General features: G+C 40.5%; 2 protein-coding genes across 2 annotated transcripts; both read right to left on the reverse strand.

Moving 5' to 3' along the window:
• Nucleotides 1-1,841: 1,841 nt before the first annotated feature.
• On the reverse strand, nucleotides 1,842-14,122 carry atp6ap1lb (ATPase H+ transporting accessory protein 1 like b). The gene is made up of 7 exons (XM_034144673.1): nucleotides 13,925-14,122; nucleotides 6,737-6,774; nucleotides 6,097-6,179; nucleotides 4,996-5,234; nucleotides 4,629-4,679; nucleotides 4,273-4,516; nucleotides 1,842-3,936 (listed from the first exon to the last, which is right to left on the reverse strand). The coding sequence occupies exons 1-7, from the start codon at nucleotides 14,056-14,058 to the stop codon at nucleotides 3,700-3,702; spliced, it is 1,026 nt and encodes a 341-aa protein (XP_034000564.1). The 5' UTR covers nucleotides 14,059-14,122; the 3' UTR covers nucleotides 1,842-3,699.
• A 3,852-nt stretch (nucleotides 14,123-17,974) lies between these two features.
• On the reverse strand, nucleotides 17,975-27,966 carry b4galt3 (UDP-Gal:betaGlcNAc beta 1,4- galactosyltransferase, polypeptide 3). The gene is made up of 8 exons (XM_034144560.1): nucleotides 27,730-27,966; nucleotides 27,061-27,144; nucleotides 26,426-26,977; nucleotides 25,593-25,828; nucleotides 23,387-23,577; nucleotides 22,665-22,787; nucleotides 21,657-21,761; nucleotides 17,975-20,759 (listed from the first exon to the last, which is right to left on the reverse strand). The coding sequence occupies exons 3-8, from the start codon at nucleotides 26,709-26,711 to the stop codon at nucleotides 20,411-20,413; spliced, it is 1,290 nt and encodes a 429-aa protein (XP_034000451.1). The 5' UTR covers nucleotides 26,712-26,977; nucleotides 27,061-27,144; nucleotides 27,730-27,966; the 3' UTR covers nucleotides 17,975-20,410.
• Between the last annotated feature and the right edge of the window lie 5 nt (nucleotides 27,967-27,971).

Genomic DNA, 27,971 nt, shown 5'->3' on the forward strand with positions numbered 1-27,971 from the left:
ATTTTTGTATCCAAGTACTTGTTTTCATAATGTATACTACACCAGCTTCCCTGAGGCCCTACAGTCAGGGTACTGTACACAATATATCAAGCACTAATGAACAGATCTCCATAAAATGTGAAGGAAACACAAAGCAGCATATCCTACCAAAAATGGTGTGGCTCATTGTTAATGCATGCAACAAAAACAACAAATCAGACCACCCATGGACACAAACAAGCAGTGATGTGGATGTTACTTGTAAAATGTAGGCCAAATGAACTACTAATCAAATGCAAATCACCCTCCATCAAAGGTTCCTTCCAACAAATGTTATGACCTGTTTATGATTATGAGAGGTGAGTATTGAAAAGATCCCCTTAGTGTTGGTTCAGGCTTTGCACAGATGACTAGCTGGTTAGGACAAAGAATGGGTTGACTGAGGTTAGTAAACTGTGTGGACATTTTTCTGTCGTTAATGGTATCTGTTGGGACAGTGGTGTAAAGCAACAAAGTACATTCACTTAAGTACTGTACTTGGGTACCATTTTGAGAGACTTGTACTTTACTTTCATACTTTGTTTTACCGCAAATGGTGTAGGCCTACTTTCACTCCACTACATTTATTTAGTACCTTTAGTTACTTTGCAAATGTAGATTTCACTTAAACAAGACGTAAAGACACCTGGATTAACATTAAGCTACCCTGGAGTACATTCTGGTAGTTCTACTTTTACTGAAGTACAAGAGCTGAGTAGGCCTACTAGCTTCTTCCACCTCTGCTGCTTAATAACTTTTAAGATGGACCCAAACTGGGCTAACGTTAGTCAAAAATCACTTTCCTTATCCCACAGTGAGGCATGCTACACTTTGCACAAAACTCAGGTGATGGGAAGAATACATGTAGTGTAACGTTGGACAACTTTTGGGTTACCTGTGGTCTGGTTCACGTCTTTTTTGCCGCCTCCGCAGTCCTTCAGCTGAATGTTGGGAGTAGAAACCGTAGAACAGGAATGCAACTCCGGGAAAGGTACAAAACGATGTTGAAATAAGTAAACGTAGAAACTGTGTTTTGATCCTGAATTTTGACTTGGAATTACTCTCATAGTTAGCTAAGCAGTGACTGAAAAGTTATCAGATTAATAAACTATTTATCATCATTAGTGTATGATAATCATGATCAGGTGATAGTTGCAAGTTGTATCCACTAGATGTCGCTGCAGAACACAGTTTATCTTCACAAAATGACAATGAGGCAACAAGAGCGTTCAAAATCCACTTGGCATTATCTTATTTTTTATTCAATTGAACATAACTACTGTTTGTCATATTGAAAATAATCCTTGCTTACTTACAGCTGAAATCAGTTCTTTGATGATTACCAGTGAAGTGGCGTATTGTTGTTTATGTGTCCTGTAAGTAAGGCCTAAAATAACAGCATAGTCAAAACAAATCAGCAACTAGTTTTTTGTAAACCCTTATAACCACTTTAGGCTCATGTTGTATGACGTTGTTTTTAAGTAAGTCGAGTAATACAAGTCCCTAATTGTTTTATTCTTGTAATTATATTGCTATGAATGCCTATGGAGAATACCTGAAAGTGTTTGATTGGAAAGGTGACGGGAGTTAAACTGTACTGACATTTTTGTTCAAACAGAAAGGAAAGGAGAAAGCAGATGGCATACAGGGGGGGAAACAGAGCTGTCGTTAACCTTGACACTTAATTGGAGATATTTAAGTAAAGTAACAATTAACAACATGATCAACTTTGGATTTGATTGTAATTACCAACACAATTGAATTCACGTAGCAAAATATGTGATTTGTACAACTACAATATAAACACGGCACACCATTTCTTCTGAATATCATTTATTGTTCAATCTACACCAGTTGGTCCTTGGACAAACTGCCTCCGCTCATTTCATAGTTTGTAGGATACATTTATGACCAAAGAACACATTGCACACTGCTACAGATTGACAGAACTGCCGTATCGAATGTTAAGATATCTATTTACTGTCATGCTGATTGTTTTTATCAGTAGGAATGACTTACTGATGCTGTTACTGCTGCTAGTGTGGCTTCTGGCATAATAATGGCATCTATAAGTCCTGGTGAGTGGACGGCATTCCATAGTATCGTCCTTCTATGGTAGGAATTTGTACTGTAATTTACAGTTAGATGAAACTGGACCTTACATTGTCTGGCCGAGCTTAAAACAAATAGACAGACAGTGTAATATGTTAATACTTTGTAGAAAAATCATATGCATTGATACGCTCACCAATCCTCATAGCACAATGTCTTACTTGTACCTATTTGTATGAGTTGTGCAATATTTGAAGATAGTAAACAGCTATGATCGTATAGAGATCTTAATGTATCTACAGCTTTGTATATCCTTTGGGTTATGAGGATTAGCATAGTCATCCTGTAACTAATAGTATTTCATGATTACATTGTATATAAAAAAAGACCTCCGCAGAGCGACTTCTGTACATGTATGTGTTTTTGTTTTGTACATAGCTGTAACGGTTAGCTTTCATTTTCACATTGTCTCACTATGTCCTCACCATATTTCATGGCAACTCCTTGGTAGCTTCACTTTGGCAGTCAAATCCAGTGGTGTGGATGGAGGACCTAAGGCCTCCCTTGTCCAAACGTTTGAATCTCAGAGAGTCAAGTCATCGCAAGACCCGCTTTCCTGCCATGCCCTCAGACAGAGCAGTTTAGACAGTGCAGCATAGTTCCTTGTATAGTCTTTGATAGTTTGTTGTTGGTGCTTATGCAACCAAACAATTTTGTGCTAGTTTGTAGAACCCCCATTTTTCTGGCTGGTCTGTAAAAGGCCTTTTCACAGTTAAATCCCAAGCAGCAGTCTTGTTCAGGGGTGGGGTGAGAGGCTCCAGAGGCTCTGAAGGGCCAGTAGTGCTGGTCCATTCACTCCAGCCAGATGCTAGTCCAGTGGTTCCCGATGTTTCTCTTCTCTTGCACTCAAAAGCTGTTCAAGCTCCTTCTCTTTTGTGCCATATTTGATTATTTTAAGCTGCAAATCATGCAAGACTCTCTGTAATCCTTATTATTAGGAAACACTGTGCTAGCCCAGATAGACCAGCCTTTTATGGCATGCAGCTAATACGGCTATTCCAGCTATAAAACTGGCTTTTGAAGTATATATTTTTCTTGCAGCGTTATTAGACAAAGTACACTGTAATGAAAGCTGAAAAGACGATGTGTTTGATGGAAGCTTGTAATATGACACTGGTGAGCCATGTAATACATACGTATAATCAGGAGCATCTGATTTTAGCTGTATTAGCCACAGTTGCTAGCCTTTTGTGGTGTTAATGGCTGACTGGGGTAAAGGCCTGTATGCTGTTGCTCTTCAGGGCCCCGGAACTGTTCTTGACCTTTGACATCAGGATCATGAACCGTCTCTCAGGGAGAGGCTTCATCCAAAGGCTTTATTCAAAATGTGGATGCCAAGATGCAGGTCAATGAGAAAAGAAGAAAAAGTATCCAACCACGGTCTGCATTTACTTAAAGTAGTTAAGACGTACAAGGTTTTTATATGAACAGGCAAGTTGTCATTTTGTTGAACAAGTATTCTGTGGAGGATACTTTTTCATTCTTGGATTCACTTGTTCCTCCATTGGCCTCGCTTCTCAGCTTTCTCTCTCCCTCTCTCCCTGTCGTTCTCCAGCTCTTCTTTTTCCTTCACAGGCTGTTTTTGTCTGGCAACTCGGCTTCTGGACTGCGGGGAAAGTAGACGGTGGCTTTGTGCTCCTCGTAGCGGTCGATGTGCTTGAGGTGTACCACCATGTGCAGGGCATAGGCTAAGACGAGAAGCAGGATCAAGGATGTCACCAAGCCCATCAGGATGGCTGGTGTTAGGAAAGTGGCACAGTCACTGGCTGATGCAAACTTGTCTGACTGCACATTGAAGGCCTGGATCTGAAAGAGCACAGTGATAAGGAGGGGGAAATTAGATTAGGGTAAAGTAAAGAGGACAACTGGCTCTTACTGGGCTTACCATTTACAGGAACACTGGGCAATAGGACAGGTTGAGACAGCCTAGCAGATGGCTAAACAGACAGTGTACAGACAGATTGACCGACTGCCAAACAGACGGCAAACAGGCTGACTGACAGCCAACACATAAGAGAATGGCTGGCAAACATACAGACACATGCATACGGGTAGCAAACAGGGGAAAATACTAACAGTGAATTATAGTAATAACTAGAAAAGTTACACAAAGAAGGCTGAGCCTCTTGTGCGACAGTGTACCTGGAAATCAGTGAAAGTGATGTGCCAGTTAGCGGATGTGTCAGTGTGGGAGCTTGGCACTAGCAGGGTGTCATATTTGTGCAGGCTGCTGACGTGCTGACAATGGTAGGATGACGTGGCCGGAGCGTAGACCTCGCTGGCGTTGAACGTGGCCTCCTGGGTCCAGTTGTAGTGGATGTGAACGCTGTCTAGTGTGAACCAGTTTTGACCGGCAGCCTCGTAAAATGTGTTTGACATCTGAAGCCTGCCGTGAGAGACAATGCAGTTAGTTACATGCAAAGTCCACACATTTGAGAAATATATCAATTTTTTTGTACTGTTCTATAGTAACAATAGGTATAGTAAGCATGTTTCACCTGATTACTAGACCTCGCAAGTCCTCCACATCGCCAAACCTTAAGGAGAGCCTGCAGTAAAAGAAAACCACACACATTAAATATGATTTAACATAGTTGCTCAGAGGAATTCTCAACTGGTCACAGTAAATATTAAACTCAGTATTGTCTTCTCAAAACAGTAGTAACCCATTTCCTTAGATCATTTATTTTGTATTTCTGTGTCTAATATTAAGTCGAATCAAACCTATTCTGATGCCTTGGCTCTAGATATGTAAGCTTTCTAAATATTTGACTAGCACACACTGTATGTCCCTCCTGTCTTTTAATTAGTGCAACATTTCATAAAAAACTAAACCAAATTCCTAGAACACAAGGGTTGACTTACGTAGCTTTCTCCTTTGTGCAGATGGAGCCTTTAGTGTCCACGGGTGAGATGGTGTTGAACACCTTCTCAGTCAGGTCAATAAAGGTGTGATTCCTGTACCGGATTGCCAGGCGCTTTGCCTTGAACAGAATGCAGGACTTCCCATTGTAAGACACACTTAATGGGCCATAGGGCCCCATCAGAGACTGGAGCAGCTTCCTCTTACTAGTAGACATCCCCGGCTGATGCCAGTTAAAAGGCTGTGAAACATATGAAAAGAGGAATTAAGCACAGGAGAAATAAAGAAACTGCAGTAAACTGGCTATCAAAGCGTGGGCAGCAGCAAGTGTACATTCCTTGACTGTCCTCTAGAGGGCGATCATATTTTGAGACATAAGCTGTGACCCACTTCAGGGGCTGTTTGTGGCCTACAAAGGTGTGTGCCCTTAAGGTGTTTTGCTGATACTGTTCATGCTTTAATAGGAACATCACAAATACCCCAAACTACTTTTTTTCTACTTTTATCCAGCTGTTGAATGATTTTGTGTCATTCTGACCATAAAATGTTCAGTGCTCCCAACACTGAATCTCAAATGTGGATGGAGCAGTGTTGTCTATTTCCATTGGAACATTTGCATAATAATAGTGTGGTAGCTGTTAGACGGAATGAATCTCTTTGCTCAAAGGCCACATTTCACTGGAGGGCATTTGGGCTATTTCAGCATATATAAGACATTAAGTTGCAGTCAGTGGCTATGAAGGGATTTTTGTATTTGGGGGATGTTAACTGAGATGACAGCCAACATATTGAAAATGGTAGTATCAGAAATGTTGCTGCATGGAGTCATTTAATCAATATAATGTCTGGATGCAGCCGCGTGTACAGTATACTTTCACTCTATTTTCAGTCAGAGTGCTCGCATGTGTGTGGGTAGCAAGGATACTTTACCTCTGGTTAATGTGAGACCAACAATATTCCCACATTCAAGGTCAAGCAGTGTGGCTGAGTGAATATACTCTGTTTTGTTTGTGTGCATCCCAGTGTGTGTCAGTGTGTGTGTGCAGATCAAGATAAAAGGCTGATGGTGGAGATAGTGAGTGGAGAAGAGTGTGTGTGTGTACCTGCAGTATTCTCCTAAGTGGGTTTTCTTCTTCAGGCGTCAAAATAACATCTTCACTTTCTAAGCCGTACCCACCATCTTGACCTGAAAGCACAAACACACATTACTGCACCATGAAAGATTATATCAGTACACACATTAAGCTGATTGCAATGCTGCAATGCAGATTGCAACATAATCATAAAAGTTCAGCCGATTTCACACAAGCCACACACACAAACACACACACACACAGCCCCAGAGTGATCCTGCGTACACTCCGGTGCTCAGGCTCCTATCTATTTCTAGTTGCTTTGCGTCATCAGAGTGACTCATCAGCAGTTTATTTCACAGTTACGGTAGTATTGTTCAGTGTTTACAAATACTGTTCATCTTGTTCCAGCAACATATGATTTGCAACCACATCATTTAAAGGAATGTCTCTATAATTTGTCTGCCTTTTTTGTTAAAGAGCCTAAATATAGCCAAACATCTGAATTGCCACTGAGGTGTATGGATCACACAAAAGCCACACTTCAAAATCTGTTTGTGTTACAATGTAGCAAAGATGTCTCCAGTATCTATCCAATGCATCAGCGTCAAAATTAACATGGCAGGTTGGATTGAATCAGGCCTTGTGTCACACCAGATTTGTTACTTACTTGATGTGATTCTTGTTGCTTGATGGGGGTCCTCTTTGCTGTGGGAAAGACAGAAGACAAAATAAGGTCTTGGGATGACAAGATGCAGGAAAATGTTGAAGAGTTTGTTTTAATATATATGATGCTCCATAGTACACAGAATGCTTGTTTAGCATTTTCTCTTGGACAGGAAAGTTCATTGTCTACTGATGCAGCTGCAGCAAACAGCTTTGCAGGCTAGTCTATATAAAAAACACCTCCCAGAATATTTATGAATTCTATTATTAAAGTGAATGTTATAAATGTAATAAAGAATTATTCCCACTTGGACAAGTCATACATCATTAATGTACTTCTGGGCTGCTAAAATACTGTTTGTTTTGGTTATACAGCATACAATGATTTATGGGTTTAAGTTGTCAAATACCAGACACCAAAATAAGATGTTTTGTGTATGTTTTTTTACAAAATGTCAATAGCCCCTTGCCCCGTGTATAATCATAGTTAGTATATTGATATATTGAATATGTATGATAGTGACCATATACATTGTAAATAAACAAACATTGAATGTGATTTTCAAACTTATCGAATTACTTATTTTGCAACATCTATGACGCTTAAGGATTGTTTTCCCATGGGAATGCACTCACAATACTTTGCAGACAGATATCAGTCCACAAAGTCAGTCACATGTTTGCCCTCTCTGTCCTACTCTGTCCAACTAAACCCTGTGTAGCCTTGGACTTCTAGAAGGTAATCCTTATCCCTTTAACTGTCTAATCAAAGACGCAATACGCCAGCAATGGGCTTACTGAGCGGCGCTGAGATGGCTAGTTTTGCTTGTTGTAATGTCCTACTGACGACTGTGTGGTCTTCCCTGGATTGTCCCGATCACCATGGCCATCTTGCTAATCTCCACACAATAGCCTGTTATAATTGACTTGGACAAGGTAAACCCAAGAGTGCGTGTGACAGTCGCCAGGCACTACTTCAGTTTGTTTATCTGCTTTGGTCATGAATATTTCAGATAATTTTATGAATTGTAGCACAGCAATGTCTGTAAACACCTTCATCTGGGAGTGATGTTATCCTTAGTTGAATAGTAACTCTGTGATCTTGTAGGGAACGCCTTTTTAGTAGACACACACAATAGCAGGATGACCTAAATATTTATTAAACACTTAAAAGCTTAAAAGCAAGGCAAAGCTGAGACTACAAGGACTGTTCAATGTTTGTTTCTCTGAGCCAGACACTGCTAGAGCTTCTTCTTTTTTTTAAAGGCCTTGAAAATTGCTATTTAACTGCTCATAATGTACCAAAAACCTCCACTTCCACCCTCCACCCTCCAGAGTACAGTCTTTGGGTTTTTGAGGGGAGAGTTACATTGATTCACAGTCAGTCTGGCTTTACTGTTGGTATTCGCAAGGAAACTACATCATCATCATCATCATCATCATCAGAATTGAGTTTATTTGATGACTTTGGTTCATAATGGTAGCTTTGGAGGTAGGTATCTTATGATATACGTATATCGTTTTTTTTTGTTTTCTTATTATGCTTTTCATGATTAAAATAATGAAGCTGTTCACGGCACTTGACATTTGGCTAATTTGCTCAAGGGCTGGATTGTTGTCTCATTCATCAATGGATGACACGATATAAAATAAAAGATTAAGCACTCCTTTAGTCCACTATGACTTTTTAAAATTATGAGTCTAGGATAGGGAAGTGCAAAAAAATATCAAAACAAGGTGAGCAGACGTGGCTTGCAGCAAACAGATGAAAAGTTATTCATGTGTCTGATAGCACTGAAAGTTACAGATTTAGGGTGGATTGCCAGACATATCAATTCCAGCAGCCTGAAGCTCTTATCTACCTTCTGGTGAGGTCTCCACCTGGACAATATTGTGTAGTTTAGTGCCAGATGGATTAGGATTAGTGGTAAGCACAGGCCAGGTCCACTAAAGCCCACATTTGTAGAGACAAAGGCCCTGAACCAGATGAAGAGATTAAGGTATGATGTCAGACCCTAAGTAATTATGGATAGTTCATGTGCTAATTAATACTGACTCAGAAATGGTGACACTGAACACCCGTCCAGTAAATTTGAACTTTGACGATGACCAATGGAATCGAGCTAATGAGGCAGTGATAGGTCATTTAGTTAACTTGTAATTGGAATCTCCTCACATCTCCTCAACTTCTTCATTCGAGTTATTTTAGGCCTACATTCATTGAATGTATTTTGCCGGAATGATGGTTTCGTTGTACTGATAGATCATTCATTGTGTTATCATCGATTGTAAGTTGTGAAAAAAAAGCTTGCCAATTTTTTTCTTTTCTTTTAAGTACCTTATTTTCTCGAATGAATTAATAAAGCAGAGCTTGAATCAGAAAAATGACGGTTTAACATTCTGCAGTAAGACAAGCTTATGGAATACAGCATGTACTGTAGATGCAGGCTACTCTTTTATTGAACAACATTTAGTTTAGCTTTGTTTCGAACAGCTTGTCGGTTTTTCTTAGCAATTCAAATTCAATTCAATTAATCTTCAGTCAAGTTAACAGATAACGCACGGCTGCATCATGATGCCGTTATAAAGTGAGATAAGTATGTGATCAGCAGGGAGGAACCTGCTGTCATTTCCTGCAAACAAGCAGTTTGACCTACATACTGCATCATGATTGGCTAAATGATAGACTCCTTGGGAAGTGTGTGTGTTTGTGTGTTTGTGTACATATGAACTTGCTTATATGTGATGTCTGCATATATTACTTAATTTGTAACAATATGACAGTTTACTTATATAGTAAATCTAAATATTTACATTTGCCCGGGTGAATGCTGGGTAAGCATGTGTGTATATGATGAGCTGCCAAAAGCAGTGTGCTTTTGGCAGTTGTGACTGAAACCTCAGTAGCGTTGTAGGTACTCGGACGCTGCTCACTTATCACCTGCACTGATATTTTAAACCTTACAATCTTATGAAAACATAAAGGTTAAAAATCCCCCCAGACATCAACATTTTACATCTGATTTACATTTTTATGAATTCAGGTAAACACTCCACAGCTACGGTTGGGAATTAACAACTGTTTGTGTCTTTGTAAACAAGCTGCATATGCACCTCAGCCCCCCCCCCAGCCCCCCCCCTCGCCTCAGCCCATCCTAAACACAAGTGAATAAGCACTCCTTCCTCTGCACCTATGCCTCAGCTGGCTGAAAGGAGCCAGAGGAGTGTGTGTGAGCGCTAACTAAAGCCCAGCCGTTTGTTCCTGTGCCAGTTTCGCGAGGTCAGCAACCCAGGACTGCTGCGGCCCCATCATTGGCTCAGCCTGTCACACGGTGCCTGGGTGCTGAACAGGCCCTTTATATAATCAAAGCCATGCCAGAGCCACTCCTTGGCTCACCTCGCTCCCTCTGCATATAACCCTAAATACATGCGCAGGCAAGTCCACAAACAATAACATTCACTTAGATGTCGGAATGACCAATACTATATTAAGGGGATCCTCAGTCTATTATAAATACAGTTCTTTTTAGATAAGTAATTGTCTAGCTTGTAAATATTAAAAGTAATGAGATTCATAATGCTACCGATGGAATGTCAATGTATTTTCACTGGATGTCCTTATTCAAGCTGGTAAATGGAAAGCTGATAATCATCTTTCATCTGAGTCTCTCTGCTGTGTGCTGATGAGCACAGAGAAGGTGTGGTGCCTCTCCCCAAACTTGTAAACAAACCCTCTTTGTCTCCGATACCCCAGAGTGTTGAGCCGCTGCACTCATTGTATACCAGGTTGAGTCCATCCAAACCTCTATATCCTACTGCACCGGTATATTCCTGGGGTTTAATAGTTTGTTGTTGGTTTAATTGATCAGTAAATAATGTCTGTCGTTCATTAAAACAACACTAGCGGAACACAAAAGGTAATATTCAGCAATTGAATGTAGACCTTTAAACATAACATGTTAGTTTCTCAGGCTAGAACCATTGCCATTGTGTTTATCAATAGTGTATCAGACTACAGTGACGTGTTCTTGTACTCATATTTCCTTATATTATGCCTACATGAAATGTCAAACCCAGCTCTGATAGTATTTCCCAATGTACCGGGTGAACTTTGTGAAATAATGTTGATCTCAGAGATAATGTTTTTTTCGGTTTACTTGTCAACTATATTCTAATTTAATTCATTAAAAAGTAAATAATGACTGGGGTGAACTATTGGGTCTTAGTCAGGACCCAATAATCAGGATCCAATAATAATCAGGACCCAATAATCAGGAAATCGTTTCTTAATCCTACATTGTACAAGTACAGGCCTATTAATAGATTTATTAGCCCGGATTAAGCTTTGGTAGTCCTAAAATGCCACTCACAGCTTTGCTTCCCCATTTTAGTGTAGCTTTGATTGCAGCCTAATCCGAGATCAAGCGCCTCAGTGCTGGTGTGAAAAGTTACACATCATGACTTCAATCAAACAAGAAATTGCAAACATATTTCTACTCATGATTATTTGTCTTTTGTCACAATATAACCTTTTGATATATTACATATTAGCTGGTGGTCTTATAACCCTTTAATCTTTCCCTAAAAAGGGATCACTCATTAATCTTTTACTGGCAATCCTATATGTGTCTTCTAATCCGTGCCTATATTTGGGTCAGTTTTTCAGTGTTTAACAGTTTCAAGTTAAACGTATTAACCTGTTGACCATACAATGCAAAGGATAAACCTTTAAAACAGCAAACAAATACTCGAAACGTTGACACTGTTTGACTACGTAATGCTGAGTAGATCAATAAAATAAAAATGCACATATAAATGCAAGTGTGTGTGCCTTGCATATTTGACTTGTTACCTATAATATTGACTATATACTTCACTCAGTGCTTTTCATTCTTGAATTTCTTGATTATGTTGGAGCTTGTGATCAACTTAACATGGTATGATGCACATTTATGTGGCTGGTCTAATTGTCCTGACCCCATTCAGTCTTTGTAAACGCGTCAGTGGCCATTCTTTTTTCTTTTCTTTTAATCTGGCAGTGTGAACAATATAATGTAATTTGAGTGTGTTGTAACAGGCTCTAGCAATTGGGTCATATCTAATGGACTTGTGTAATTGTTTACTGGGTTTTCTAAACACTGGTTTCATTGGAAATTGAAGGGGGATTCTATTGTTATTGAAATGTGTGACTTGTGTATATATACAACTTGTTTACATCAATAATGTGCACGTTCATGCTAATCATTACAACATTTATGACCAGTTTTGTTTCATATCCATTTTATTATTCCCTCTAGAGCAGTAAAAGCCCACAACAGCATCAATCTTTTTCTTTCTTTTTTTTTAATAATGCAAACATTTATAATTAACAGCTGCAAAAATCAAATGTTGTAGTAGTGCTCCCTCTTATTCTGTCTTTTTGCCTGCACTGTTGATAGTCTCGGCCCGGATGATTAAAGATTTAATCTCCAAAATTAGAATTCAGTCTTTGCACACCTTACAGAACCATAGTTAGATTATCAGCGGAGATATCGTGTAGTTGGATTGTTTTACAAGTATTAATACATTAGAGATTATTAAAGTTTTAAGACAAATGAACATTAGTCAAATTATGAATGACCTTTTTTCACTACAATTATTGTTGCTTTAAATAAGGGCACGTATACTCAAAAGCCATCCCTTTTTACAAACTTTTCTAGAAGGTATTTTAAAGATGGTGATTGATTTAAGGTATATCTAACACAGAGTGGCATCTCTAGGAAGTATTTTTAATAACTTTTCAAAGCTTTTGGCTATTAATCATAGTCCAGTTCAATATTTCTCATGTCCGTAACCAAAGAAAAAGTGAATATGTTCTCTTTACTTCCTGTACCCCCACTATTGACAGTAGAAACTTCTAACTCACTGTACCTTTCCGTCTGCATTTCAAACCAATGTTATGCACCCTACAAGGTCTCTGAAATGAAAGGCATGAAAGGCTGCTCTTATATAACAACATCTTGGAGTGTGTCGGAGCTGAGAAAGGAGCTGTGGCCGGTTGTTCCAACTGTTACGTTCAAGACTAACGTACAAAGTTTGATTCTATGAACAGGCTTGAAATCTCAGGAGAAATGAATGTAGCCGCTCTCAGTCGGAGAGACTGCGGTGAAAAGTTAAGATAGGGATCTGTCGGGGTTTCACAAACACCAGATTGAGCTGGAAAGACAGCAATCCCATGAGACGTTGTATATTGAATTCTAAATCCAAGTTATCTGTGCCCTACACTCGCAAACATGTGTAAAGATCAGAGTGTTTGTGCAATGAATAAAAACATGGCGGTAATAATCTTTTGTTGTCTGAAGTCTATTACTTTCCTGAAAGGTGCAACAAGGCAAGTCATGAACAAGAAGAAACGGCAGCATCTTATGGCTTTGAGGCAGTTGCGCTGTAGAGGATTGTGTGATCCATGATGCATGGCATAGTTTCAAGAGCTTTACATGGTTTTGGCACAGATACATTGCCTAGATGTCTCTATAAGCAGTCAGGAACTGCTGCTAGCAAAGGCCTGGGGACTCAGTCCTGTGACACTGCTGTGATTGCCCCCAGGTTTGAGCTCTGAATCTTTTATTCAGATTTGACCTGCAGGACTGCATGTGCATTATGCAGACATGGCCAGCTAGAATTCCCTTCTCAACTCTTCCTCTCTCTCCCTCTCTCTCTCTCTCTCGATGACTGCATCAGTAAACAGACCCCAACAGACCATCCCTGATGCATCCTCTCCTCCATGTCCCATCCTTGTTTACCTTCCCTCTGTACTGCTCCCCCTTTTCCCCTCCTCTCTCCTTCCCTCTCTCCTGCAGGCCCACTGCCCCAGCCTTATTTAGCCCCTCTTCTGCCAGACCAACACTACTGTACAGGGACAACAGCCCCATCCGTGATCGATGAGCAGCGTCTGATGCAGTCCGCAACACTGAGACAAACAAAGCCGTGCAGCTCAGCTCTCTCTGAAACACCAACACTGCCTGCATTCACCCACTACACCAAAGGGGCTATTAGAGACGGGGAAAGGGAGGCAACAGAGGTAAAGAAAGACCCCAAGAGAACACATCAGCATCCCAGCATCCCCGCATGCATCTCTCCATACCCCTCCCCCCCCCACCCCCGCACCCCTACACCCCTCCTCTGTTCACAGCCATAGAGAGGATGGACTTACCTTCTGTCCAGGATTTCAGGCACTTCATCATAGGTGAGTCCCGGCTCCATCCCTTCATCCGTGAAGGAGAGCCCAGGCCGGCTGAGAGCAGACAGCAAGGCGAGGGAGCAGAGGAGGAATGCGTGTGCAGCCATTGAGACAATAAAAGGAGACTGCCGCTGGTTGAGCTCCGCTTCATAATCTGCTCTCCTAGCAGTGCCTGAATCCCAGCTCCTGTGACTGGCAGCCACCCCGGCCAATCAGCAGTAAACAGAGCCGATCAGCTTGCGTCACAGTCCCCTCACTGCACCCTCCCTCCTCCTCCTCCTCTCCTATGCTCTCCCTCCTACCCTACTCCCTTCTCTGTCATCCTCCCTCTGTCTCTCACACTCTGCTCACCCTCCCACATCCACTCCTGTGCTCTCTATCTTCCCTTTCTCTCTTTCATGCACACATAGCCGCAGGCAAGTCCTATGTATAGACAGCATCTCGTTCTTTTTCATAGCACATCTCATCATACCTATGCTCCCAACAACAAAACACACTCATACACATGTAGACACACATACTTATACATTCATGTTGGCACGCAAAGACACTCACAGACACACCTCTGTGGAAAATCACCTGGGCATGTCAAGGTCAGATAGTGCAGGACAGGAGGATATGAGGATGTTGACATGGCTTTAGGTGGCCACACCAAAAAAACAGAGCCATGACTGCATGACCTAGATCTCCAGTGTGCTGCCACAAAAGCAGAATTAATTCACTTGATCTATGTGTTGTTGTGAGCACTGAGAGGGCCCGCGGCTGAGGAAATTGTCCACTGAGGCTGCAAATATGGATGACAGGAGCAGCTGAGCAGCCGTGTGATGAGACGGGAATGAGGGTCCAACCCTGACGACCCTGACGGCTGATCCAGTTTCCTCCTCATTATTAAGCCCCCAATGCGTGTGATGCCTCAGGATTTTGATACATCCTCTCATATCTTTTATTTCCATATCCGATGATATGATGATTTTCAGAGCAGAACATTAAGAGTGGTTATATAACTAAATGTTGTGACCTACTATCATGGCAGAATTGTGCATTGATGCGTGACAATGATTCACACTAAAAGAGTGACTGATAGAGAAACTTATTTTAAGCTCCTATACAACAACTTATAGGCATTTATGTGTCATAGTCACAACACACTGGATGACTATGACACATACAAAGCCATTATCTGATTGTTCCAATAAGTATTTAATGTTAGATATTTAGCTCATATTAAGCTACTTTAATACCAAAGACACAACGGCCTATTTTGTGTTGCCCTTTATTTCAGCGTGACATCATTATTTTAATTAAAAAACTGTGTGTGCAGACTAGACGTTGGGTAAAGTTTAGTAGATGTTAACAATGATGTCGCAACAATAAGCTATTCGAATAATAACACGCTGTGGGGCAGGGGCATTTCAGTGGATATTGTCAAATTATACACTAACAACTTGGGGGAAAAGGAAGGAAAACACCCTTAAACACAACTTATTTTAAGAAAATGATTTAGGAATTGACTGCATGAAAGAACAGTGTAATGTAATACTTCTCCTAGATCCTTCTTCTAGATTTGTGTCTCTTATTTCTTCACTATTTGTGACAGTTAATGTGTAACGGATGTGCCGCACTTGTATGAGCATCCATGTGTAATGGTCTGTGGGACTATATCATTCTGTTTGCATGCGTTTGTGGGAGTGTAATGCTGAGCGTGTGAGAGGTCGAATGTGTCTCGTAGGCCATACAGTAACAGGAGGTGACTAAAGGCTGTCTCAGCCCTCTGCGTCTGCTTGCCACCGTCACTCCAGCAGGCCAGTGTGTCAGTCTACTGGAGTGAAAGGGCAAACTAGGCTGTCCCTGCTGCCATTACAGAGTGACAGCATTACAAAACGTCCCGCAGATAAACGTCCAGGTGTGACGAATTTAGAGGATGATATTATGCCATGATGTCTTATAACATTAGATCCAACATTACATATAGACTTCTATCCATAATGGGTGTTTTTTATAGATAGTGTCTCAATATATTGTTGTTTTTAAACCTCTCTTTTATTACATGCCTTTTAAGAATATTTAGTCACTGCATTTGATTCAGTTCGACATGGCATACCTAGTAGCAGATGTGGTACTATACATTTGCCAGACAGACTCAAAAGAGCTATACAACTTCTGAAATATTACATAATACTCCTATTACAAATAAAATGTTGAGTTGGTCATTTTAAGTTGAGTTTACTCATATTTATTTTTATTTTATTTAAGAAGGGACAATGCACATTCATCAACATGAGCACTTCATGTTAATGTGCCAGATTTAGTCATAGTGGCTAACTTTCATCTGCAAATAAAACGTTGGGTTGATAAATAATGAGATACAATAAGCTGCTGTGATAGACTAACTTGAACTTTAACCGTCAGGCAGGGATTTTTCCCAGAGTTCAGATTTTCACTTAGGATCTTACACAAGTTACAAAAAGTTCCACCAACATGTAGCAGGCTGATGGACAACAAAAGCTGTTTCACAGGTGCAGCTAATTCCAGCAGCAGCACCTTTCTCTAATGATATACACTGCTTTCCCACCTGGCATATACTATGGCCTCTACCAGCACCATTACACAGGGAAAGGCACATTCCCACAATACATTCAATAAATATATTAATGTAATCTTACTCATATTCCCATATACAAAATACAAAGGAATATTGCCTAATACAGATAAAAAATAAATACAGAATACAAACTTAAGATATGCCAAACCAAAGCCAGTTTAACAAACAAACCTTCTACCCCCTCGCTTCCTTGACTACTTGGTTCAGTCTAACGAGGTCATTGGCATCAGCTGGAGTCCTGTGGCTGCATTCTCAGGTGTGCACTCCATGAAAACACCCCTCCAGAAGTAGACCTTAAAGAGCGATTGATTAGTAAGAGATGCCAAAATAAAAGCACAATATAACAAACATGGACATCCTGTATTTGACTGTTTTGTCATTTTTACATAATTAGAGTGCCAGTGGGTGTTTTTCTTCACCTTTGTGTGGGTGATGCACGCCAGCTATCACAGGCAAACAAAATATCTGTAAAACCTGTTAGTAATATCAAGTATAAAAGACCAGCAGTGCCAACAGTGTACTACCTTCCTGAAGCTTGTAGTACTTGCATTGGGATTGATTGTAAAGTGCTCTTTTGTCCACAGTTTTGTGTTTTACCCTGTGTCCATGACTCATAGAGCTTTTTAGATTATGAAACAGATCGAACGTATAGAGCTGGAGGTTAGTGTCTATTTATAGGTATGATCTCATATGCAACTTTTTAATCCTGCTCTTTATGCCCACATACTGTAGGACACAGGGGCCCGCAATATACAGTGCAGTTTTCTGCTGTAAAGCTGTGGAGGCATTCATCAAAATAGTATCTGTATTCGTGAAGAGCGTGTCATTGAGTGTTGTGGGAGGATAAGTGCATCACTCTGTGTATTTATAATGTAGTGTGTATTTAAGTGTGTGTAATCCCACGTCGCATAAATAGATTCAGTAACAAAATATGGGGAGAAACACATTTTTTGATTATGTGTTTTTATTGGTATACATATTTGCTTTCTGTCACAACACTGTCCATCATAAATCACTGCTTCGGTTGCCTTTTTTATGACCTTGCTCATTACACAAGCACACATACAGACACACACACACATACACACACACACACACACACACTTTCGTCTTCAAGACAAGGTCAGTAAATAAGGCAACTTAAGATGATGACAAGTATCATTGCATGATGCAAATATCACGGTGCTTAATCATAAGTAATGTGGTGTATTAACTACGTCTCATTTGCCATGAATACTAAAACATCCCATCCTTGTCAGACGGTTCTCTGTAATTACACTTCTCAAACATGTGTCTAATGAGGGACTGACCTCGTGATCAAATGAACTCTTTAAAAAAAAATGTGTTATGAACTCCCAATGCTCTTTACTGAACTTGCATATAACTACACAGTATAGATTTCCAACACTTATGCGAAAACAATCTTTATAAAAACTAGCCAATTTATTAAATATAGAACAATCTCCAGATAAGCACGCAGTATGCTGATTAATCTGTTGAGATAACATTACGTCCTTAAAAGCTTTCAGTGTGTCGCTGCTTCATGTCATACAGGCATTGTCCCAGGCAATATGAAACATGGAGAATATATTATCTATTGATATGCAACTAAACTATTATGTATATAAAGCTTACAAATCAGGCCTTATCTCTCATTGTATTGGTTTGTAAAACCCTACAGTATCATTTTATCCTAAACTAGACAGATTTCCTCTATAAAACTATATCCATTCATAAACATGTAGATTTTGGTTGTGTAAGCCAGTGAAATCAGAGAGTTGCTCTACTCCTTTAAGGATCAATCATGTGATACTACGCACACGAGAAACCCCCCACACAGAGCAATGCAAAGATTTGATTGGCTGAAACCTGTGAATGGCAAACATTAATGATTAACATTCATGTCACAACACTGCAGTTTCATTCAGTTCTTGGTTCCATTTGATGGGCGCTATGCAATGTTGTGCCACTGGAGGGCGCTCACACATACCCCAGCAGTATGCCTTCAGCCCTTCAGTAACATGGACTAATTGTATGAGGCACTATGTTAACATAAAAGACGTGGAGATATTGTTTAAAGGGATAAATAATCAGATCTACAATGTAATGGGGTGTTTCAAAAACTAACACAGATACACAAACACGTTTGTGCATTAATCTCTATCAGTGACTTAATAAATGAATAAAATACATTCAAATTAGAAGTAGTAATACATTACTTGCAACTATGATAAAACACAACTCCACACCAGAACATTAGTATCACAATATGTCATTTTTCAAGCTGATTAATCATACAGGTAACCATTTCCCCTGTCTAATAGCAGCAAGACAATTCCTATGAGTGATCAGATTTAAGTCCACATCCACAGACTTAGCTCTCCCTTCACTAAAAGCTAAACTCAATAATACATTCCATATGAATATTATGGGGGGGTGAATATCTGAGATATAAAAAGTAGATGATAATGATCTGTCAACATAAATTACCTACATGCATGTCCTAATTTGTCAGCCCTCAGAATACAATTATGAAATATTTCATTTCATACATGTTTCCCTCTTCTTCGTCTCCTTTCCTTCCAGATACAAAAGCTTCACTCGCTTCACTCAAGCGAATAAAGACGGACACTCATGTATAGCTTTTAAAAGCACCAGGGTCTTTCATAATATACTGAGACCCTCTGCGAAGACATCACGCCTTCCGGTTTAGGGCTGACCTACATCTATACACAGTGCTTTATTGTAACTATTACCTTTTTTTATTAATAAAATACAATCTGAAACTGGCAAATGTGTAGTCTCCTGCCTAGAGTATTGTCTGCAAGTTTGCTTTTTTTCCAAACTTGACTAATCTATAATAAAAATAATAAAAATCACAGGTAATATCAGAAGCACAGGTCTATCCATGTATCAAGAGTATAGTCAAACTAGACAACAACTATCATGCCAAGTCTATGTTTATCTGACAGGTGTACAGATAGTCATGATAATATTTCCTCACTATGTTGTGTGGTTAGATACAGAGTTATCTTCCCATATGATTTGATTGTCTATAAACTAAATGTCAGAGAGAGAGAGGCACCAGACTGTAAGGAAAACAAATCAGTAAACAAATAATAAAGTCTCTCTATATAAATATAAACTCTAGAATTGTCTGATAACTATGGAGTTTGTCAGCGCTTGATCTATGCACACAAATATAAAACGGCAGTCCTGGAACAAATCGTTTGTCCCGATCTAGGATCAGCTTTAGCCTCCCTGCTGTCTTACATTTTCCTGTAGGGCAGGAAAGGTAAAATTAACTCCAGGTCAGAGTCTAGAAGCAACTATACCAGTCTATAAAACGCGCATAAAAGAGAGAAGGCACAGAAACACAAACCCACCAGTGTGTGGGGTGCACTGACAGCAGCCGTTTTTCAGGAGCAAACTGGGTGAAGCTGCTGGCAGCAGATGGGTTGCTTACGACTTGCAATGTCTGGAAAAGAGCAGAGATTGATATAGTCTCATTTTCATTTAGTTTGTTTTGGACCTCTACATGGGTAAGACTGAGTTATTCACCATTTGTCTCCTGGCCGCATATAAGTCATGAACCACAGGCGTGTGTCATTCACGATAGCCAGAGTAACATTCAGTGGATGATAAACCGAGAGGTGACTCGGGCGTGTTCTTAAAGGCAACCCTGAAGAAAAAACAGGGGCTTTTTCATTTGATCCTTTTACAACTATCCCTAACCTGCACTGAGTACAGAAAGCTGGTGTCCTCTATGTCCCACAACAGAACAGATCTACACTGCTTTTTGTTTTTCCCACTTTATGCTACAGATGTGATGCAGACCATTTCTTATACACCTCGTCCTATTTCACCACACCTGTCTGCCCTACTGATGTTTGATTTGCCGCCTTTGACTTGGCAGATTGTGTTTTCTCAGCAGCCGTTTTGGCCACAGTCACGTTTGCCCCTTTGCTCTCTTGCCTCTTCTCCTGTTTGGCTGCGTCCCCAGAATTGCTATTGCTATTTTGATGAATGGAAGTTGTTGTTTTCACAGGGATGGGTGCTTTCCCCGGGGGCACGCGGGGGTCTTCTCCAATGTCCACGGTGAGGTTGGTGTAGAGAGGCTCCAGCTCTCTGGAAAGGAGCTCGTAGGTCAGAGAGTTGAGGCCGTCGGAGCGCCAGTTGAGTCTGGTCCTTTTCAGAAGGTCAAATCTAGAAAGATAAACATAGTACCACAGGTTGTGTTTCAGGGGCAAACTTTAAAGGAATAGTTTTACATCATGGGAATTATGTTAAGTTGCATATAATAAGATGAGGAGGTCGATACCACTCTCATGTCTGTGTGCTAAATGAAACTGCAGCCAGGAAATGGTTAACTAGCATGAAGACTGGAGGCAGGGGAAAACAGCCAGCCTGGCTTTTAAACAAAAGTCTGTTTCTATTGCAATTAAACAGAAGAGATATAATGTGTTAACTATTGAATTCTAGAAGTGCTGGTTAGCTCATTTTGTTACCTTTGGACCGAGGCAGGCTGGCTGTCTCCATCTGTTTTCAGTCTTATTGCTAAATTAAGCTAACGGTTTCTAGCTTCATATTTAATGGACTGACATGAAAGTGACCTGATCTTCTGATCTAATTCTCTGCAAGCGTAATTCCCATTAAGTCAAAAACCAACAATCAACAATTCTACATAATAATATCTCCCCAAAAGTGTGGGCTAAATAGTATTTGTTCTTATATCAAGGATTTGGATTACAAATGATGTTGAAGATTGTTTAATTGTATAGATCATCTTTTTTTAAGCATGGTGGGATATAACATTTATCTGAAAACAAATAAGCATGCTGCCCGAGGAAAGAAAAAACATTATTGTAAAAGTTTTGACCAAAAAGAAGTTGACCAAATAATTATAATACATATAATATGTCAATATCTATACATAGTGTGTGTGTGTGTGTGTGTGTGTGTGTGTGTGTGTGTGTGTGTGTGTGTGTGTGTGTGTGTGTGTGTGTGTGTGTGTGTGTGTGTGTGTGTGTGTGTGTGTGTGTGTGTGTGTGTTGTGTGTGTGGGTGTGTGTGTGGTTGTGTGTGTGTGTGTGTACATATGTACCTGCGTGGGTTTTGTTCATTGCCCCGGTCTCCTTTGTGCTTGATCATCTTGTAATGACCAATGGCCACTGGAGGGCGCATGATCTTCATGCCTGACAGACGAACTCTGGATCGGCAGCACAAAACAAGAGTCAACAGGAACACAAGATTCCCCTTCACAGGCATAGAAACTGTGTCTGGATAATATCAACAAAGCCTGGCACCTTACTATTTATGATATTTTCTATAATACAAAGCAATACTCAACCTTAGTAACTCTAGCCTCTAAGGGATACACTTAAAAGCAGAACAATTCAGAAAATAAACTTAGAATTGTGGGTGATGTATTAGGAAAACATACTTTTATGGCCAAAAGGCGGGGAAAACACTGTGGTTCCCTTTTCCCATCTCTGGTTCTTGTGTACACCCCAGTTATCTAAGTCAATGAAAACATGGGGTGACTAATGTTGTTTAACAGCATGCACAAAAGGCAATGTTTTACAACAGGTATGGGATAAATGTACAAGTTTTGTTTCATGTAATAATTAGTGCAAGCTTTATAAATGTTGTTTCCTTGTTTCATTGAATGACTCTCAAAACAGAGTAGCAAATGGTAGAAGAGCCAGAGAGTGAAGAGAGGGGACCGCAGCATAGAAATGAGATAAAAACTGCCTAAAAAACTCTTAAAGTATGCAGCCCAGCCCAAATCTGTGAGCTAGTCCATGCGAACATACTCACTGAGCCCACTCCAAGAGACACACAGCAAAGCCACAGCAGTGGGAGGGGACGTGAAGATGAAAGACGATGTTAGGACACATAAAGAAAAGTCAAAGAAAAGGAAAACATGTGGTACATAAACTATAAACATGAGAAACAACAGAATGAGTTAAGCAAAGTAAATATAAGAAGCGAAGGAGATGAAATAGCTGCGTGTGTATTTCTGATGCTAAACCCCCGTGCACATCTCACATGTCAACATGCAGTTTAGTGTTGTCACCATGCAGGATGTGGACATCTCCACCCTCCTTACCTGGCAGCAATGTCATCGTCCTCTCCGCCCCAGCCCCAGTACTGGTTAGGGAAGCCGTTCATCTTCATGTACTGGTCTGGGGTCACTGCTGACACTCCACCAAAATACTGTGTGTACGGCAGCCTGGGAGGGTCACATTACCAATGAACAATCTTAAAAACGACTATTTCTGCACAAAACATTAAAGGTCTCCTATTATACTCTTTTTCATCAATATATTATAGGTGTCGGATATATAAAAAACATGTCTCTGAAGTGTTTGCCTCGAAATACCAAACAGATCATGCATTGTAGCATCCCATAATCCCCTCTGTTTCAGCCCTGTTTAAAAAATGCTGATTCTTTTACTTTATGAAAATAAGGAGCCACTCCCCACGCCCCTCTGCGAGATATGTGGTTAAAAGAACACAATGGTGCTCTAGGAGGAGATTCAGGTGATAAGGTGGGGGGGGGTTACCTTGGTTGGTGATTGGCTAATGGTTACACAAGCCAAAAAATCATGATGACATCATAAAGTGGCCAAAATCTGATCAGCTCATTTTCAGACAGGTTTTTATATAAATGGATCAGGACAAAAAGAGAGCAAATATTTTTTCCTGAAACTTTCAGAATCTCTTTACACAGAGGGGACACATGTTTTTTTCTAGCATAAAATACATGAAAAAGTGGATTTTGCATAATAGGTGACCTTTAAAGTCCATCCACACACACTGTGCTGCTACCTGTATTTGAACTTGTCCATGGCCACAGAGAGGTGTGTGGGGAACTGTTTGTGGCAGGTGTAGGTGTTGTGGTCGTTTTCGGGCAGCAGGTCGACATCGTGCAGGAAGATGCAGCTCCAGTCTTCATCTCTGAGCGCCTCCCGCACCCCAACATTCAGCAGCTTGGCTCGGTTAAAAGTACTGTTCCCCCACTGAAGCAGACAGAGGGAGAGACACAGCCACAAATAAATGAATAAGTCTAAAACAAATACAGGATGAGAGAACACATTGTGTGAGTAAATAATCTCACACTGTGCTGCTATGGTTACAGTGTATCTACAGTGAAGCCTCAGAAACAAAATACTTTTACACTTAAATGTCCTTTGTTTGTAACAATATTATTTCAGATATTCAGTCAATCCAACTTAGCCAACATAAAAAAAAAAAAATCTAGCCATGCACATCCTTTTGCTTTTATTTTGCTAAGGTTTAAAAACACCTGCCTGTGAGATTCAGTGTTTCTTAACCTGTTAAGCCCTGAGCCTGTTTTTCAGGTTCAGGCTCAGGCCGATGTTTTTTATTTTAAAGAAAATTCAGATTTTACATAGTAAAAAACTGTAAATTATAGTGTCCGTCCAAAAATTCTTTTTTACTTATAGTGAAAACTACCCTTGGATGATGGTAAGGTAGACTAAAAGCTTTAGGAATCCAAAGTACAACATATAATAAGTACCCTGTATCAAGATTGATGCAAAACAAGTGACATTTTACCTTTTTAGAGAGGTTTAGCCCAAAAGACTCCACCTCTGAGGTGATTTGGGTAGAAATGGGTTTTTTTCCATATCTCATTTCATTTAATTTCAAACCTTTATTTAACCAGATTGGTCCCATTGAGATCATAGATCTCTTTTTCAAGGGAGACCTGCAGAATATCTCTGGCCCCCCTTTGTCGATTTTGATGGTTGACACCTCTTTCTGACCGTTAGAGCCAATAGAATCGAAGGGGGGTTCCCCCACACACACGTTGTAAAACAAAAAGGTGGGGGCTTTGCGCATGTAGTTTTGCATGAGAGTGAAGCTATCTCTCGCTCTGACATCTAGAAACGGAAAAGCAGTCTTATTGGCAGTCTTATTGCTCATGGATTATCAGAAATCATTTCAAAGGGACACAGACACATTGGATTAACCTATGGATTAACTTCAGCAGCGTTTTTATCGTTTTAATGCCATTGAAGACCACTTTGGAGCAGACTACAGAGACAAGGTAACCATGTTAGCATTTTTAGCTACCTAGCGCCACATGTTTTTATGTTTATAACGTCGCGATTTCGTATAATTGAGTGATAATGAGGGTACCCTTCGATTCTGTGGCACCTCACGATGTGAAACGATGTCATGGATGTGGAGAAAAGATAAATAATAAGGTTTTGTGAGTGAATTTCGGTGCAGTAATCTGTTAGCATTTTTCGCTCGTTGCTAATTCAGAGGCTCAGCGTTAGCATTGTGGGTTTTTTTTTTTTTTTTTTTTTTTTTTTAATTATCAGTTAGATGAGTTTCTTCCCGTTACATGGATATAAAACATTCATAGTTTATTAAATGAACATGCCCTCAGACACTGTTTCCTGCAAGATGTTGCGGCAGTGCCCCGGTACCGGGGTCTCTCGGGCTTAACAGGTTAAATATGAGTAGCTTCAGGGAAAAGCTGTTATTTTTCTTAACAGTGAATTATCCAGAGTAACCAGGACATCTAAGACACAGTGGGCCTTTTGACATTTTTGAAAGAAACACAAGAAGCACCCTAAAATAAATCAAATTTTCATCCATTGTATATAGGGAATATTAGAGACATAGGCCTACTGTACAGCTCTGGGACAAATTAAGAGACCAGTGCAGCATTATCAGTTTATCTGGCTTTACTATTTATAGGTATGTGTTTGAGTACAAAGAAATATGTGTTATGTTATTCTATAAACTACTGAAAACATTTCACTGTGTTGGAATTCAACAGGCACTGGAATGGAATGGCTGACATACATGTAGAGTTTGAGATTTAAGACACATTTGGAGTGTATATCTCAAAACTAAACCAAACCTATATGTATAAAGATAGGTACCACAAGACTCTAATAAGATGCAACCTATTCACTCTGAAAAATATACTGATACTAAACTTTGGAACCAGCATTCACACACAACAACATACACACAAACTCATGCATAACCTGACCTGCTGCACTATATAGATGCTGTAGTGGATCTGCTGTCTTTGCAGGAAAGGGTGGAGATGGTAGAGGAGAGCACGGAGGTGGATCTGCCGGTTCCGGTACGGCACCACTATGGCCGTGTGGTGGCGAGGCTCACAGTCTGGTGGCCGATAGTGTCCGCCTGGCAACACTAACGGGTTCCTCTGTTTGATCTCCTCCAGAGACAGAGGAGAGGAAAGCTTGACAGACACAGGTCCGACTGCAGGAGAGGAAAGGATAAGTGTGAATACTTGACCCATAAAATGATAGTTTGTATATCAGTTACTCATCCCGCGTTACCTTGAATTCTTAAAGAAACATTTGTTTTTACTTGCATGCCTCCCCGGTGAAGGAAGAATTCAAAAGTGAATATAAGTAAATAGGGGTCAACAACAAAACGATATCAAAACATCTATTTACAAACTCTCACACAACTTGTGCAGTATAATCGGAGTCTCATTATTTTGTTATGTTCACTACTTTCCAAACTCATGCATTTTTACTAAAATGAAATACACTGTTCAAGCGGAAGATTTTAAACAGTATAAACAGTAAGGTTTTAGAGTAAATAACAAAGTGTTTCAGAGGTAAAGAGCCTATGACAGAACAAATAAGACTTGGAATATACTAAACTAGTTGTGTGAATGTTTGTGAACTGATGTTTTGTGGAGGCTTGCAGGAACAAATGCTTTTTTTTTCAAGAGTTTCCGGCATATTGATTGCCTGCTCAAAATGACACACATCGCTTCCCTGTGGATGTTTTTGTACACACGTGTTACATTTAACAGCACATATTTAACACCTCTCACTCTCTCACCAAGCAGTGGTGAAGGGATCTGGCAGTCTCTCAGTGGGGGGCCTGTGGCAGGGGGTCCAGTGCCCGAGTTGCGAGGCGGGGGAGGCGGTACTCCCAGATGACTGAGGTTGGTATAGACGTCGTGAGGTCGAGAGTAATCAAACTCTGGGTCTGTGGTATGCACCAGGACCGACACCAAGCCTTTGAAGCCCCCGAGAGAGAAATAGAGAACAAAGGCAAACTGGAAGCCCACCAGCAAGGCTAGTGTGCACGGAGAGTCCAAAGAGCGTCCGTAGCACGCCATCATAAAGTCATAGAGGAAGGGTGAAATTTAAAAGTGGGGAAAATTGGATGGAGGGTTGTAAGAAGTGGTGGGGAGGGGGAAGCAAGTAACAGCTGGATGAGGAGGGTGGAGGGAGAGGTGGGATGAGCAAGGGGAGGCAGAAGGAGAGAAGGGGAAGGAGACAGCACTGAGTGTGGGCTCAGGTGTGCAGGAGGTGAGTGTCCATCTGTAGGAATGGGTAGTGATGAAGCACAGTCTGCACTTCCATCACCTCCTGGACACAGCCGTCCCTGAGAAGGAAAAATAATATCTATATTTTATGATATTTATTGTATGAGTTCATTATTTTATAACAATAAGATATGTTGGGTACCTGCTTTCACAAAGGTCTAATGAAAACCTGTCCTGGACCAGGAGGGGCTCACTCCACCTCTGCCTCCTTTCATCTTTAAGCTTTCTGTAAAAAAAAAAGAAGAGAAAAGTGATTAACAATGCAGGAGCAGATTTGTCTCAGTATGTTATCTACTGTGGGCTATTATCAGCTGCAGAATGACAAGCAGCTACAAACAAATGTCATGTTGGCTTCTTAATTTAGAATGGCTTATTTTCAGCAGTGACATTTTCATGTTGCTTCTACGGAAGGGACGCTGATAGCTGCAGATGAAATTAATCCAACATAACATGTCTCTGTTTGCCCAAACAATTACATGCTATAGCAAGCCTTGTGGCTTCATTACTGGAGCTGATGTTGAATATCCTGAGACAGGAAACAAGAATCCATTTGCTATTTAAAAATAGATCACAGAGGAGCAAATACAGCGCCATGGTTATCAGAGCAGATAGCCTTCAAACCAGGTGATTAGCCTATCAACATATAGCCAGGCCTGTTCAGGCTCTCACGTACAATATTTACGTCACCAAATATGACAATAACATTTGTTCTACAGGATCACTGTCTGCATTATTTCTCCAGTCGGCCACAAAGGATGCTTCTGAATTAAATGATAGGTTGCACCGAAGCTCTGCGCACCAGCCGACTCACCAGCACATCCATGCGACATTTCAAATCCAACCCCCGGCTTCCTCTGACAGGCGATGGGCCGCTGACACCGAGCAGATTGATTAAAAGATAACCTTTTCCTGGGATGCTGATGGCTCGTCCTCCTAATCTCTCATCCGAGGCGAAATCTCTCCGTAGCTGCTTCCTAGAGAGCGCTGCAAACGCGTTCACGCGCAAGAGCATCGCCGCATATCCGTCCGGTGTCAACACAGGCAAGTGCGCGC

This window comes from Trematomus bernacchii, unplaced genomic scaffold (genome assembly GCF_902827165.1).
Source record: "Trematomus bernacchii unplaced genomic scaffold, fTreBer1.1, whole genome shotgun sequence".
NCBI classification, from domain to species: domain Eukaryota; kingdom Metazoa; phylum Chordata; class Actinopteri; order Perciformes; family Nototheniidae; genus Trematomus; species Trematomus bernacchii.